The sequence below is a fragment of the Vidua chalybeata genome, chromosome 2 (assembly GCF_026979565.1).
Source record: "Vidua chalybeata isolate OUT-0048 chromosome 2, bVidCha1 merged haplotype, whole genome shotgun sequence".
NCBI lineage: Eukaryota > Metazoa > Chordata > Aves > Passeriformes > Viduidae > Vidua > Vidua chalybeata.
The window spans coordinates 112,192,136-112,207,123 of NC_071531.1; the positions used below are offsets into that span (position 1 = coordinate 112,192,136).

At 42.4% G+C, this 14,988-nt stretch overlaps 1 protein-coding gene across 3 annotated transcripts in view; it reads left to right on the forward strand.

The window, feature by feature from the left end:
• The window catches only part of MPZL1 (myelin protein zero like 1), a 32,933-nt gene that overhangs the window by 8,855 nt on the left and 9,090 nt on the right, over positions 1 to 14,988 (forward strand). For all 3 annotated transcript variants that reach the window (XM_053936131.1, XM_053936132.1, XM_053936130.1), the window contains exons 2-4: positions 5,057 to 5,217; positions 8,350 to 8,563; positions 14,061 to 14,193. In XM_053936131.1, coding sequence (XP_053792106.1) covers positions 5,057 to 5,217; positions 8,350 to 8,563; positions 14,061 to 14,193 — 508 coding nt within the window. The remainder of the gene's footprint in view (positions 1 to 5,056; positions 5,218 to 8,349; positions 8,564 to 14,060; positions 14,194 to 14,988) is intronic.

Below are 14,988 nucleotides of genomic sequence, written 5' to 3' on the forward strand. Positions count from 1 at the left end.
CTTGTATACACGCCTGTACTACCAGGTGTCTTAAAGATAAGCAAAGCAAATTGCTTGTGTTAATTAATAAACTGATGATTAGCCATTTCAAGAAGAGGGGAATAACACTCTTCCTGGTGTAAGATGGGAACGGTAGCAGCTATAAGCATCCAGTATTTAGCAGTGTGATGAAAGTTTCCATGTGGGCTGTGTTTGTGCTGGTGGAAATAAGATGCCTGTGATTACAGCGTTAGCTGTTTGCGTTCTTGGTTTGTTAGGTCTTCTAGTGATCAAACTGAGTTGAATCCAGGGGAATTGAGTTTATTTTGGTGTGTTCACAGTCTTAATTAACAGAACGTTTTCACTGGATCCAAGATCTCAGTAGAAACAGTGGTCTGCAAAGAAATTTTAATTATCTATGCGTTAATTAGTGTAAAACTTCAGTGCACAGAAGAATTTCTTTGTGGTATGCTACCAAACCAAATGGTCAGCCATATTTCTACATAAAAAATGTGGAATAAAAACAATTTTGCCCAAAATATTTTTTTAAAAAAATCACTATGAGGCCAGTGTAAACAACCAGGGGGTACAAGTAAAAGTAGGAAAAGATGACTTCAGTTTTAAAAGGTGTTGATCTCCGAGCACTGGCAGCTTAGGCACTGTTGGATTCATACAGATGCAGTTACCACATGCTTTGGAGGGCTCAAAGGAAGTGAAAGGATTTTGCAGGTTTTGAGCAGATCCTCCCAAGCCTGAGGGACAGCATTTAGGAGGAGGTGCTACAGGATTTGAAAAGTTTTGGATGAGTCCAATACTACAGTGTGGTTGGGGACAAGAGTCTCTTCATACTGAAACAGGGATGGGTGCTTGGTGTCATTTCCACTTCATGGAAGGAAGCAGTGATCTTGCATATGCGGTGTCCCCCTCTTCTTCCTCGTGTCACCCTTGGAGCAGCTTGGTTACCAGGAACTGCAGTACTTACTGGTCTGTTACTGTCTATTGGGGCACACGAGACAGAGAATATTTTGGACCTGATTAGCATAAGAGATCTTGGAATAATAATGGGAATGCCTTGGCAAGAACAAACAGAGCTTTGAAGACTGAATCGAGACTGTCTGACAGGAAAGAAGATTGAATCAACTTCTGCAAGCAAGAGATGTTGCAAAATATATAAGTTTGTTTATGTGATGATCAACCCAATCATTGTAGTAAAAAGCCTTCCTAAAATAGTATCTAAGCATATGTAGTCCACAGTAAATTCAGATTTTCATTGCCAGTCAGTCTTCCCCATCTCTCATCATCACCGATAACTTCCATCTGTCCAGAGCAGAAAGGACATCACAATGATGAAGGCCAAGGTACAAACTGGAGGTTTTAGTCTGGTGTCAGATGAACTGGTGACTGGAAAATTTGAAATACTCTGCCTTGACCTGGGAAGAGTTCAAAGTCAGAGGTGCTGCACAGGTGTTGAGTTGGACAGACAAGTGGCAAAAGCAGTTGTGGAGGGCTCTAAGCTCTGCTCTAGTCCCATTTAGTGTGAGCTGACAATTTAATCTGACATCTTTGTCAATGCTGAGGCTGTTCTTTGAACATAAGGAGACAGATCCTGAGCAGAGGCACAGATCTGAGCAGTCAGTGCAGTGATGGAGCTTGAACTTGTTTTGCAGATGAGATCTCTGAGGTGAGATACTGAGGAAAGAGAGACCTGAGAATAGAGAGAGCATTGATGAAGAATCCATGATGAAGATCCATGATGGAAAAATAAGAAAAGATTAGTAAGCAAGGTTAGTAAGTTAGTAAGAATATGAGTGTCTTATCCTATTTCAAGAGCAGGAGGATTGTCTGGAAAGGAACATGTGGATGGAGAGTTTTCATTGCAGTGTGGGGGTTGAAAGTGGAGCTGGAGAAAGTTACTGTAGTTGGAGTAAAACTGCTCGAACAGCACTAGAGATTTAAAAGAAATGGCTGAAGAGACACAGGTGGGTTTTTTTTTCAAATTATTTGGATGATAGGTGAGAAAATTAGAACCATTTTTGTGCAGAAAAGAATAAAAGCAGTTGAAGGCTGGATGAGATGTTCAGAAGGAAATACTGCAGCTACAGGCAGTTGGATGGGGTGATGGGATCAAGGAGGATGCATGGGAGAAGAGCAAATGTTTAATTTTGCCCTCTGTACCTTGCTGACCTTCCCTTCCTAAAGCATTCTTCTCTCTGACAGTTTCCTGTGATCATTTTTTCCTCTTGAGAGGAACTAAGGCTGAGTAAGCTTGAGGAATAGAGCAGTGTGTAAGTGTGACTGACTCAAAATTCAGCTTTCTCCAACTGGAATGTTTAAATAGGTGTAGGAGCTGGAAGGTGGATGTAATCCTGGTAAATGTGGAAAGAGGAGGAAAAGAGCTAGAGCTGGAGAGGATCCATGTGGATTTTATTATGACAGAGGAGGCCAAAGAGTTCAAGGTAGTGGGAACAGCCACCGTATGAGTAAAAGTATGGGATTAGAGGGCTGAGGGTGAACAACTGACAAATCTTGTGGCCTCTCTACCAAACAGGTTATGATTTAAGGAGCCTGTGTCTCATGCTGTAAGGCAACAGAAGCAGGAAAAATATTTTTGAAGCAGTAAAAGAGGCAGAGGGGAGAAAATCAGCAAAGAAGAACATTAAATTGAGCCAAAAATAGGACAGATGAAAATTAAAGTTGATAACTTGATAGAAATATCTGCACAGGATTATGTAGTTCCTTCCTTCCCAGGCTAGGGAAGAAGTAGGGAGAAGTCCTTATTTTCCTTTTGATTTTTTGCTTCACTACAGTTCTAGTGAGTTAGAACAGTGACTTCTTTAGATTAGGCAGATCTGTGCTACCCACTGCCTGTGTGTGGCAAGGGCTTCTCTGTACCATGTACAATCAGACAATGTCTGTGCAGACTCTTTTCTTCCTACACGAATACTGAGGGCATCTTGCTTATTTTATGCTTGAAAGGGAGGTTTGTTTTGTGGTTTGGGCTTACTACAATGGATTTGATTTGATTTTATTTTTCTTTTCTACACCATTAGCCGGAAAAAATACATAAAGCACAGCAGCTCTCAGTTCATTTAATTTGATTGCTAGAAGTCTTTGTATGTTCCAAATAAATATTTGGTAGTTGTTTTACAAAAGAATAGTTTTTGGCCCATAGTCAGAGTATGTACAAGAGAAAGGAAGCTCTGATAGAACCTCATGATGAAAATTCACAACCCCTACTCCCCACCCCCCTTGGGGCACTTTTTCTCTTGGAAATGAGAACAGTGATGACAGGAGAATCTGAGGTATCAAGACATAACCTGATGGGACTGAGGAGTTTGTGAATTTTGGAAGTGATCAGTGTGGACTCTGAACAGCAGAATTAATGAATGGTGGTTTCTTCTGCTTTTGGTTATTGTAATTTCTGTGATGTGCTCAATTCTCCCACCCCTGCTTGCATGCCCATTCTGTCAGATGTTTGCTGTCCAACTTCTGAAGGCTGCTGAGCTGGTTGCTCTCACTGACTGAAAACTCAAACCTCACAATTTAAGGACAAATGTAGGTGAGTATCAGTGATGATGAGAGAGACAGGGAGACTGACTGGTGGTCAGAATCCAAATTTACTGTGGGCTACATATGCTTATACACTATCTAGGAAGGCTAGTAACTTTTTATTACAGTGATTGGGTTAATCATCACATAAATGAACTTACAGATTTGGCAACATCTCTTGCTTGCAGAAGTTGATTCAATCTTCCTGTCAGCCAGTCTTGATTCAATCTTCTTGTAGTCTTCAAAGCTCTGTTCTTGCCAAGGCATCCTGATTATCAAGGCTGTTATGCTAATCAGGTCCAATGTACAGGTGGGTTTTTCTTTTCTTTCTTTTTATCTGAACAGTCTTCGACTTGCATCTTTCTGTTTTGTCTACCTACTTGGAGCTACTTTATTCAAAGCTGAGAAACAAATCAGCTGAGGTACTGATGGAGCAGGAAGGTTTGTTCTCCTGTTCTAACAACGGGATTTAAGGTACTGGAGCCTAGAAACATAGAATCCTATGAGCAGAAGTAGATTGCTGTTACCATCTCTATGCTGAAAATCATGGTTTAATAAAAATCAAAACTTATATTTGAGGTACCAGGAATACAATTACATGTGCACCCACCCACACTGACTTGACAAGATTTTTACTTTCATGTGGATATGACATGAATGCTGACAGACATTCTCTTGTGATGTCACAAGATCAGGCTTTGTTCTTCTACACAAACCTGAATGAATGTAGAGATGTATCTGCTTAAATCTTGATAAGGATAGTGCATTGGTAGTTTAGAAGGTTCCAGATAAAGAATATCTTCAATATATTTTCCAAATCATGATGACTGTTACTTACTTGTTAGGAAAACTACCAGTAAAAGCACAACATTAACCTTGATTGCTTTACATTTGGGGAGTGGTTGTGGTCTGCTTGCTGTTTTCACTATGCATAAGGTAGAAAAAAATTAAACTACTCTCATGCTTCTAAACTATATCCAAGTAATTGTTTGTGAGGCCTTGCACATACAGACCTTGGAGCCATGGCAGAGAGCAGGAGTAGATGGCATAGCTGAGAGCAAGAGAAGTTTGCTCCTCAGCTTTCTGGAGGTGAGCCTTTGTTTTACATACAGCTAGGAAAATCTGGAGATATGAAACAAGATGTGTACCAGAGAGGAAACTGAGTAATAGTTGGGCCAAGTTATTAGGCTTAATTATTACAATGCCTGCTATCAGCTGGTACGAAAAAGTATTAAACTCATCCTTTGCACCATAGAATTGACTTCCACAAAGTGCTGTAGAGGAAACATCTGTGAGTGGAAAACATCCTGTCACAGATAATACAAGGAAGGAGAAGTGAATATACTTGGCCTGCTCTGTAGTTGTTTGATTTGAGGTATAATGCAATGTCTGTGCAATCACCCAGTGCAGGAGTTATTGATGCCTCTTCTCTTCTGCCCTTCTAGGCAGTGTAATGTGAACTTCCTCATTCTCAAAGCAGCACTGATGTGTCTTGTTCTCCTTTCTTCTCTTTGCCTTTCCCATGCAGTCCAAGTATCAGCAGTAGAGGTCAACACCCCGGAGGAGATGTTTGTGGAGAACGGGACGGACGCAAAGCTCCCATGCACATTCACATCCGTAGAAGTGATCAGCAGTGCAGCATCTGTCTCCTGGAGCTTTCAGCCAGAGGGAGCAGCCACTCGTATCTCAGTAAGCAATGGCTGGAGAGGAGCAGACCTGGGAGGGGAGGCTGGCATGGTTGAGCTGTGGTCTTCCAGTTGGTTCTAAGGAGCAAGCAGATATGGATTGCACCCTCATTCGAGTGCCTTATCTCCATCACTGTGATTTTAAGGGGCTTTTTTAGTATGAAAATATTTTTTGTATGAAAATATTGCAGTCTGCTGGATCTCTGCCAAGACTGGAGTGGTCAGTGACCACAGAATACATAAGTTGGTAACATTATTAGTTTTAGAAGAGGGATGTTGATATGGAAGCTGTATGTATGAAGTAGATGAGCATCTAGGAATCTTGTAAATCCTCTATCTTTTTGCATTTGACTGAATATAGCAGTCACAGAATTTGAATTACCACTGTAATTGCAGTGTTACATTGTGTATTGTGCATGTTGTTTATTTTGCTTGTGTACTGTATAGCCTCTCTTTGAAAGGGTTTAAAGTAAGACCAGTCTCCCTGGTTTCAGAACACAATTGAATAGCTCAAATAAGCATTTACATCCTCATATTATAGTTACTTGACAAGTGAAAAATCAGGCTAGCAAGGAACTTAGGCAAATAATAGTTGTCATTGCTCAGTTCCTGTATGTTGGGCCCAAGGGGGCTCAGATCCTTTGGATGTAAATCTTCAAATAAATGGCTTTGGTAGGTTGATAGCTGTCTTCTTCCTCTTATTCCTCAGACACTTCTGCTTCTTTCTTGTTCCTTGTCCTGAGTGAGAATTTAGAGGAAGCAGAACAAGGAACTCTGTGACACCTTTGAAAATGTGGGGACAGCAGGTTGCTCAGCCTGTTTGTGTTTGTCTCCTTCCCTCTGCTGCAGACATGAGCTCAGTTAAACTCTGGGAGCTCTTCAATGCTCAGAACAGAGATGGTCAAAACCAGTGTGTGAGCATCTGAAAGCTCTGAATATGGAGCTCTGAAGAACAAGCTTCTGAATTCTCAGTGAAATAAATATTTATTTTTGAAGAGAGAGCTCTTCCCATTGGGAATCCAAAGCAGGAGTTGAGAAGTTAGGGAAGTAGGGCATATTTCCTGCCAGTGCTGAACAGGATGGGTGAAGAGAAGCCATCTGTTGGTGCGTTTTCCGCTCCCCCTATATCCTGTTTTGCCATTCCCTTTCTGCATCACTGTTCAGTTGTAGGAATACAGCTTCAGCACATAGCATTGTTTTTGGAATTGAAGTCAGTTCAGATGTTCCACCTGGATGTAGCTGTCAGCACAACTGAAAGAAATGCACATTATCTTTGAGCAGCAGTGACCCAGCACAATTTGATGTTAATTCCCTGTTTCTTTTGGGAGTCTGGGGAAGGTGTAGAGGGGATGTTTGTTTATGAGCCCAAGTCACGGCATTGCATAGCTTGGTGGGTGTGAATTTGGAAGACTGATCTCATGATCAGCTTATGTCAGAGGTAAGCCCATGCTTCTCTTGACAAGGATGGACCTGTGTCCCTTTAGAATCACACTGGCAATCTTGTGGCCGTGTGGTGAGGCTGACTTGGCTGGGAGCTTCCCCTGCTTGTCTCCTTCCCTTACCATGTGTTCCAAAGAAGTCTCATCTCACTCCACCATAGGCAAGGGATGGCCTGAGTCACTTAGCTTAGTGTTTCAGGACATATTTTACTTTGGGATTTTTCCTCCCCCAGGTGAGGACATCTGGAAAGCTGAGGAATCTGCCTCTGGCCTTCTAGACTTCAGTGGGATGACTTCCCCTGTGCACAGGGCTGTGGTAATGCAGTGCTGCTGTATTAAAGGTTACAATCCAGCTGGAAAAGCTGCAGACTGATGCAGAGTCCCTCCAATGTTGACAGCTGGCTGTGTGCTTGCCAGCTTTCTACCACATGAAATACTTTGTTGAATTTATGTTAATCTGTAGACAACAAATAAGATTGACTGCAGCAGGACAGTTAGCTATGATGTGCACATACCTGATCTGGACAAGATTTGTGCTGCCAAGTGATAAGGCCTGATATTCAGAGTGCAGGTCTGATAGAGAGGGTGTTGGAACAGCAAATCTGAGATCAAGGGCAGGAAAAGGGATAGGAGGTGACTTGAATGGAAATATGACTCTCTTGTAGGCAGTCTGTTCTATGGCAGAGCCACTGCTTTGTAAATAAGGCAGGAGGAAGAGGAAGCTGGAATATTGTCCTAAATTTCTTTCATTGTTCTCTGGAGACTGAACTGAAGGGAGTTCAGGTTGATTCCTGATTAGATTTATCTTGCTGTCCTGCAGGATATCCAATTAAGAAAGAATGTTCTCTTGAAATTCTCCTGCAGCCTTGATGCCTCTCTTAGGATATCCCATGTGTTTGAAAGCAGAGTTGTCCTCTAGAAGTCTATGCACTTCTTCTGCTGTAAATTCCAATTTTGGTCAGGTGTAGTTAGGAAATACTCAGTTCCTCCTTAGTCTGTACTAAGGAGGTTTATTCTTCAAAGATTTTTGGTCATGTATAGGGAATGCAGAGCCAATGTGCAGCTTAGTCACTTAAAAACTGGGGAACAGTTATATTTAGTTACCTGAAGGTTTCTGGAAAACAGCTAGATATACTCTAAATTGGTCATGGGATTTTCTGAGGGGGTGGAAGGAAGGGAGAGTATTGCATGTTAATTTAGCTGTGCTTTAGTTGCAAGTAACACACAGCAAAGCATAAGATGGGAAATTTGGTATCCTTTTTCTGCTAGGATGCAGGCGGCTTCCTGTACCTGAAAGACAGATGGCTGTGTTGAAGGACTGTTCTGTCCTTTAATTATTACCAGGTTACCAGTTTTTTTTTCTTTCCCCTACCTCCATGTCTGTAAAACTCTGTCCCCTGCAAAACAGAAAAAAAAAAAAAAACAAACCAGCCAATCCACCAAAAAAGCAAATCAAAACCAACGGAAAACTGAAACTTGCAGTCTCTCATTCTGGTATGGTTGAGATAGAAGCATGGTTATGTTATCAAGAGGCAATAAGGCAGACTGAAGTGGTGAGACAGGAGGAGACAAACCTCAGCTGTGTGGCTGTTTGTAACACAGCTGGCTCTGGGAGAGTGCTGTAATAGTGGGAGAAGCACGGTGGCTCCGTACTTGCTAATTGGATTGTTCTTATATCCTCTTTTCCTTGGCTGCAGTTTTTCTATTACTCTAATGGGAAGTCATACCCTGGAAAGGACATACCATTTAAAGACAGGATCACTTGGGCTGGAGATCTTAACAAGAAAGATGCTTCTATCACTATATCAAACATGCAGTTCCGGGACAACGGCACGTACATTTGCGATGTCAAGAACCCACCTGACATCGTTGTCAAACCAGGAGAAATCCGAGTTAGAGTTGTGGAGAAAGGTATTCATTCACCCTATATGATTTTTTTCCTTCTCACTTGTTTTTTTTTTCTCCTCCATTCCTTGTCTAAATCACTTTTGTTGGGGGTGGGGGAGTGGCCTGGAGGGAACAACTGTTTTTTTTTTAATTCTCTTCTTCCAGGTCCTAATAATCCTCTTCTTCCAGTATCTGTCAGCTGTTTAAAAACTGTATGTCATACCCTTTTCCTCTGTGCCCACTAATTCCTGTGGTTTAAACAATTATTAGGAAAAGCTGATGGAAGGCTTGAAAACACATCTTCTCATTTTGAAGTCCTGTGAATATATTTCCTGCATTATGCTGCATCAAAGTTAGGGTGACTTATGAAATCTGGTGAGCAAGGAGAAAAAAAGTAGCAGACTGTTCTTTTTGAAACCCTTCTGGTATATTTAATGGAATGCAAAACTATAAATCTGGTCCAAACATACAGAAAGTGAAATGCTACTGTGTTCCATGCGACGGTGGTTGTGTGGAATGTGCATTCAGTCTCTTTGACTCAGGTGTTCTTAAAGAATCCATGGTGGCTCTTACAAACTTCAAACTGGTTACTTGCAGTCACATGAGGCTTCTGGTTAGCATTTGGTAGCATTTGTCACAGGTCAAGAGCACTGAGAATTCTGTTTGTCAGTTTGGCTCTTTATCTGCCTTTATCATCCAAAACATTTGGTCCTTCTACCTCAGCTGGAGGTCAGCCACAACGTGATGTTTTTCCTACAATGAAATGATTACAGTAATTGCATTTCCAAATTTATAGTTTAGGAAAGACAAGAATAAATGTTGAATTCATAAATGGCAGTGCTGATGCAGCTATTCCATTAGTTTTAATATGTTAGGGAAGATACCTATCTGTGTGTCCTAATTGGAATGAATCTGCTGCTAGAGCAGGTGTGTACCCCTGCTCAGGAGGTCATTCCATGTTCTTATGTAGGCAAGGTCTATCTAATTTTTCTCTTCATGGAACAGTTTGGGTTGAGCAGGACCTCTGGTGGTCCAACCATCACTTAGAACTTTGTTTCTTGGAAGTTTGAAGCCTATATAAAATACAGTCTCTTTATTTTATCACAATGATAGTCACTATGAAGAAGCAGTAAAGCAGCTGCTGATTTGGCAAAGTCAGGCTGTCTTGAAAAAGCCTTTTCAGATTTTAACCCAGGTTAAACAACTAAAGACTGACCTCAATACACTAATTTAGCTGATATTTTTCAACAGACTTGCATGCTGGCTTCCCCATAGGTGGGGCATCTGGAAGAGAATCTGATTCTGAATGGAGCCCTGTATTTGAAACACTTCTCACCATCAGAAAAAATGCTGCAAGAATTCTCTCCACATTCTTAGAAAGACTGAAAATGGGTTTTCAAATTCTTGTAATAGGTTGTAACTCATCCTGAGCTGGAGCAATTTTTTCAGTTGGAATAAATACATGATGACACTTGTGCATATTGGTTTTTTACTATGTATGCATCTAATGGTTCTGAATTGTATGTCTGGTGGTATAAACTGTTCAAAGCCATGTTCATTCTTTGCACATCTAAATCATCTGATAGATGATAGGTTAGCTTTAGGTTTTGGATTAAACATTTAATAAGTTCCATGGTGGCCTAATTTTTAAAAATTGCCAAACTAACCAAGCTGATTTTCACTGCAGTACCTACATGGTGTTTGCACAAACAGCTCTATCAAGTGTGTTGGAACAATTCTACTGGCAGGGATGAAAAGCGAGGCTGTTTTTTTTCAATAGACTATCTGAATCTGGAAAGGACTACCATTTAAAGCCTAAACAACAGAAATTCATAGGAAATTCCAAGTTCTTACATTAGGCTGACCCTGCTTGTAACAGGAAAAGCAAATGTGTTCAAGACAGCTTGTGTTACCTGGAGGTGGTCAATCTTGGATCTGAACACACATGGGGGAAAAATTAGAATGGTATGAAAATCTTTACACTTAGGAACAATGGAAACTTCATTTTCCTGCCTCTTTTATAAAACTGATACTCACGTGCTCTCAGTGAAATGGAAATTGCTCTGAATTTCAGTGAAAAGTATTCTTTGAATGGCTGGATTTTTGTTTTGTGTTGAGCTGTTAACTTAAATATTGGCTTTCAGAGCTGATGTTCAGTTATTTAACTGGGACTGTCTTTCCTAATGAAGTCATTGGCTGCGCTGGAAGTGCTTATGAGGAATTTGTGTAACTCTGAAATGCTGGAAAAAATAGGAACCATTTTCTGAAAAGCAATAAAGCCAGACTCTTAGTTTCACAAGCAAACACTAGCATTTTTTTATACAGTCTTAAAAATGTTTGCTAACAGGATCTAACTGCTGTCCATCACTCAGATTCAGCCAACCAAAAAAAAACCCTCATGAGTCAAAGAAGTGACAAAATGATCAGTTCTAACATGATTTTTCAGCAGATACTCTGCACTATGGTTTTGGATTGTCACTTGCTTCCTTGTTCTGATAAAATGTCTGTGTTTTCTGGTGTACAAGGCAGCAACAGGTCTGCTAATGCAGAAATGCATATCTGTTTTGATATTTTTGCAGGCAGTTATTCCTGCACTTCTGGAAAGGTGAAAAAGAAACTAGGGAACTCTTATATGCCTCAAAATAAATGACTTCATTTTTGCATGGGCCTCAAATGCAATCATATCTTACATATCTGAATATTACCACTTGTAGGACTCTCTTCCTTAATAGCAGATGGATCCCTGGGCTGTTGAAAGGTTCTGGAAAGAATGTCTTCCTCTATGTTGTGGTGCTCATATCTTAATTTTTAATTTCTTACTAGAACTCTGAATTACCATATTGCTGTGAACTGGCATATCACAGTGGAGAGCCAGGAAAGCTGCTGCTGTGATGTTTGGCTGAATGATGTTATGGGCAGTGAAACAGCCAGAAGTCAGGTAGCCCTTCTGAAAGTCACTGAATTCCAAAGGAACAGGACTAAATGTAAGCCCTGTTTTCTCATTATGATTCCTCTCCTTCAGGGTGCTGCTGGTCTGTTGTCCCTGCTGGAATGAGTCCAGCAAAGGGCAACAAAGATGGTTAAGAGAGTGTTCCACCTTTCATATGAGGAGAAATGGAGGCAGCTGGGATTGTCTGGCCTGCAGAAGAAGGAGGTGTGATCTAGCCTGCAAAAGAGAAGACAGACTCTGGAGAATCCTCTCACCAGGTCTTCATGTACATTGCTAGCACCTAAAGAAGACTGAGCCAGGCTCTTCAGTGGTTCCTAGTGACAGGACAAGAGACAATCAGCATAAGTTCAAACACGGGAAATTCTGTCTGCACTTAAACCCCCACATTTTTATTGTGGTTGAACACTGGACTAGTGTATTGGTTTGGCACAGCCTGCTTTTATATAGCAGGGGACCACGAAGATACCTCCTTTGAGAAGGTGCTGGAAGCTTCCCACCATGTCCGGCAGAGCCAGTGGCTGATGGCTCTGAAGATGGAGATGCTGCTGGCCAAAACCGGGCCAATGACAGAGGCTGGTAACGCCTCTGTGATGACATATTTAAGAAGAAAATCAAAACAAGGTCACAGGGGTTTTTGCTCCTAGTCAGAGAAGAGGAGGAGGTGAGAATTTGTGAGGGAGAGCAACATGGAGACACCGAAGTCAGTGGAGAAGGAGGGGAAGGATGTGCTCCAGATGCTGGAGCCGAGATTCCTGTGCAGGCCGTGGTGAAGCATCTGTACCCCTGCAGCCCATGGAGATCCACAGGGGGTGCAGAGATCCACCCACAGCCCCCGTGGGAGGTGCCCATGCCAGAGCAGGTGGATGCCTGGAGGGAGCTGTGATCCAATGGAAGACCCAGTGGAGAGAGAGGGCCCTGCTTCCCAGCTGGAGCAGCCTGTCCTTGGAGGACTGCACCCCGTGGAAAGAGAGATCCATGTCTCAGCAGTTTTGGGAGGACTGCCCGTGGGGGGAGTTCACGTTGTAGCAGGTGCTGTTTGGCTGCTGCTCGTGAGAGTGGACCCACTCCGGAGGAGTTCATGGAGAACTGTCTCCCATGGGAGGGACCCCACAGCCTCACGGGGGAAGGACTCCTCTCCCAGAGCAGCAGAAGAAGATCTTGGTGATGAACTGAGCAAAACCCCCACACCCAGTCTTCCTGCGCTGTTGGTGGGAAGGAGGGAGGGGCTGGGGAGGAGAAGGTGTGTTAAGGGCTTCTTTTACTTCTCATTTATCCTTCTCTGATTCTCTTAATAATACATTTCACTTTGCAACTAAAGTTGAGCCTGTTTTGCTCTTGAAATACTTCTTCCAGTCCTTCTCTCACTCATGAAGCCTTTGTTAACTTTTTTTCCTTTTCCCTCCTTTCCCCCAGCAGGGGAGGGTGTGACTCTCGTGGGTGCCTGGCGTTGGGCCACTGTCAAACCATGTCAGCTAGGTTGCCTGAAGAGTCTTCCATCCTTGGAGATAGTCAAATCCAAAGTGGACAGAGTATTGAGCAAACTGTGCTACTTGGCCCTGCTTAATTTAAGCAGGAGGTTTGGACTAGACAATCTCAAGACATCTCTTCCAACCTCAACGATTCTGTGATGATCAGATGCAGGTGTCTGGGACAGATTTTTTTATATAGGTGTAGGTTTTACCTGTTGGATCTTTTGCTGATTCACTTGCATTTGGTATAACTGGAGTAGCATGGAGTCTTGTAAGAAACCCTCTGGCCTGACATGTTCCTTGTGTTAACCATGATGTGGGGGGAAGGAAACAAACTTTGTTTCTCATTTGTAATGGTAGTCTGTGTATTCTTTGACTTGTAGGTATTTTGTACTCATTCTCTGATTGGCTTTTGTTTCTGGCTGCTCTTTTTTGGCCTACTCTCCCCCAAAATAATATTAGGGAAAACGTGAGTAAAGCAATACTGTGTTCTTCTACGTGTTTTCCTGGTATTGTACAATGATCCTGACTTAAGGGAAAAAATGAGTCTATAAAAACGTACAGGGTTGTGTTTTGAGACACCAGAGTCATGTATAAACACTGCTAAGAGTGATCCTGGGTAGGAGCTCTGCTGTGTGCTGCATGCTCCCTGGAGAACACCCAGCATTCAGCACTCCTGGTGGGTTAGCGATATGCTGTGTCCAAATTTGCTTTCAAGCGTGCCTGCCTTCTCCTGTTGACCTCGCTGGGAATTCCCAGATGGCTGTAACCTGTTTTTTTTTTTTTTTTCCCTTCAGATACAATATGAGACAGGGTTGTCCTCATTGTCACTTGTATTCCCTGATATGTAAAAATTTTTGGTTCAACGTGAACTCTCTCCTGAAGGACGGTGACACTAAGAACACTCCTGGTGTGTGCTCTGTTCATGTTACTCTGCTGGCTGCCTGCTGCCACTGCCACTTAGGCTGCATGCTGTAATTTCTGGGTATTACCCTAGTGCCTCCTGCTCTAAACGAATCCAGGCTCAAGGGCATTTGTGGTTTGCACTTCTGTTGAGCAGGGAAAGCAGAAGAGTTGAATGTTTTCTCCCTTCTCTCCGCAGACAGCCTGCCTGCGTTCCCCATTGCCACCGTGGCAGGGATAGCCATCGGTACGGTTACAGGTCTCTCATCGCTCATCTCTATTGTCGTGTGTCTTGTCATCAGAAAGAACAACTCTAAAAAACGATACTCTGGGTAAGAGATCTCCCTCCTCACCCGTGGCTGATGTGAGGAACAGCAGCAGGATCAGAGGGAGGGCTTAAAGGGGGGTAGGAGTTGTTTCAGCCAAGCCTTGGCAATCACAGCTAGAGATAGGTGTGGTCATGTGGAACTGTGATCATCTGCCTTTAGTGGTTACCTCTGTACTGTGCTTGAAGAGACCTACTGACCATGAGTTGCCCCCGAAAATCACTAGGTGTTGAAGTTGATCCCCAGACACAAGGGTATATGCCCTGAGAGCATTTAATCCAAGACCCCCTAGCTTTGGTCTGTTCCCCTTCCCTCCAGCTCTCCTTTCTTTATCACCTCCAAAGGAAAAGCACCACATGCACTTTTAAGGAATGCTGTGTGTTGAGATCAGGACTGGATTTTTCTGTTACCAGTGTCTGCCTCCTAAGCCTGGATGAAAATATTTGCCAAAAAACCCTTCATCACCATACTTGAAAGTAAGGAAGGAATAGCCACTCTACATCCATTCTCATTCACTGTCTGTTTTTTGTTAACTGTTACCATCCCTGCAGGGTTTTTAGTGTTAGGAGGATAACTCCAAAGTGAAGCACAGTTCTTTGAGTGGGCATATGAAAAAGCAACAAGAACTGACAAAGCCAGATGAGAGTCCTGTGATGATGAAACTTGCTGCTGGTGGAGGAGATGCTTCTTTTTTCTCCTCTCTAATTAGCTGGTAATTTGCTTCTCTAAGAAAGAATGAAAATTATGTATGTAATCTTAGAAACAACCCCAAAACATAACAAGTTTCTTCTGTTCTTTGCC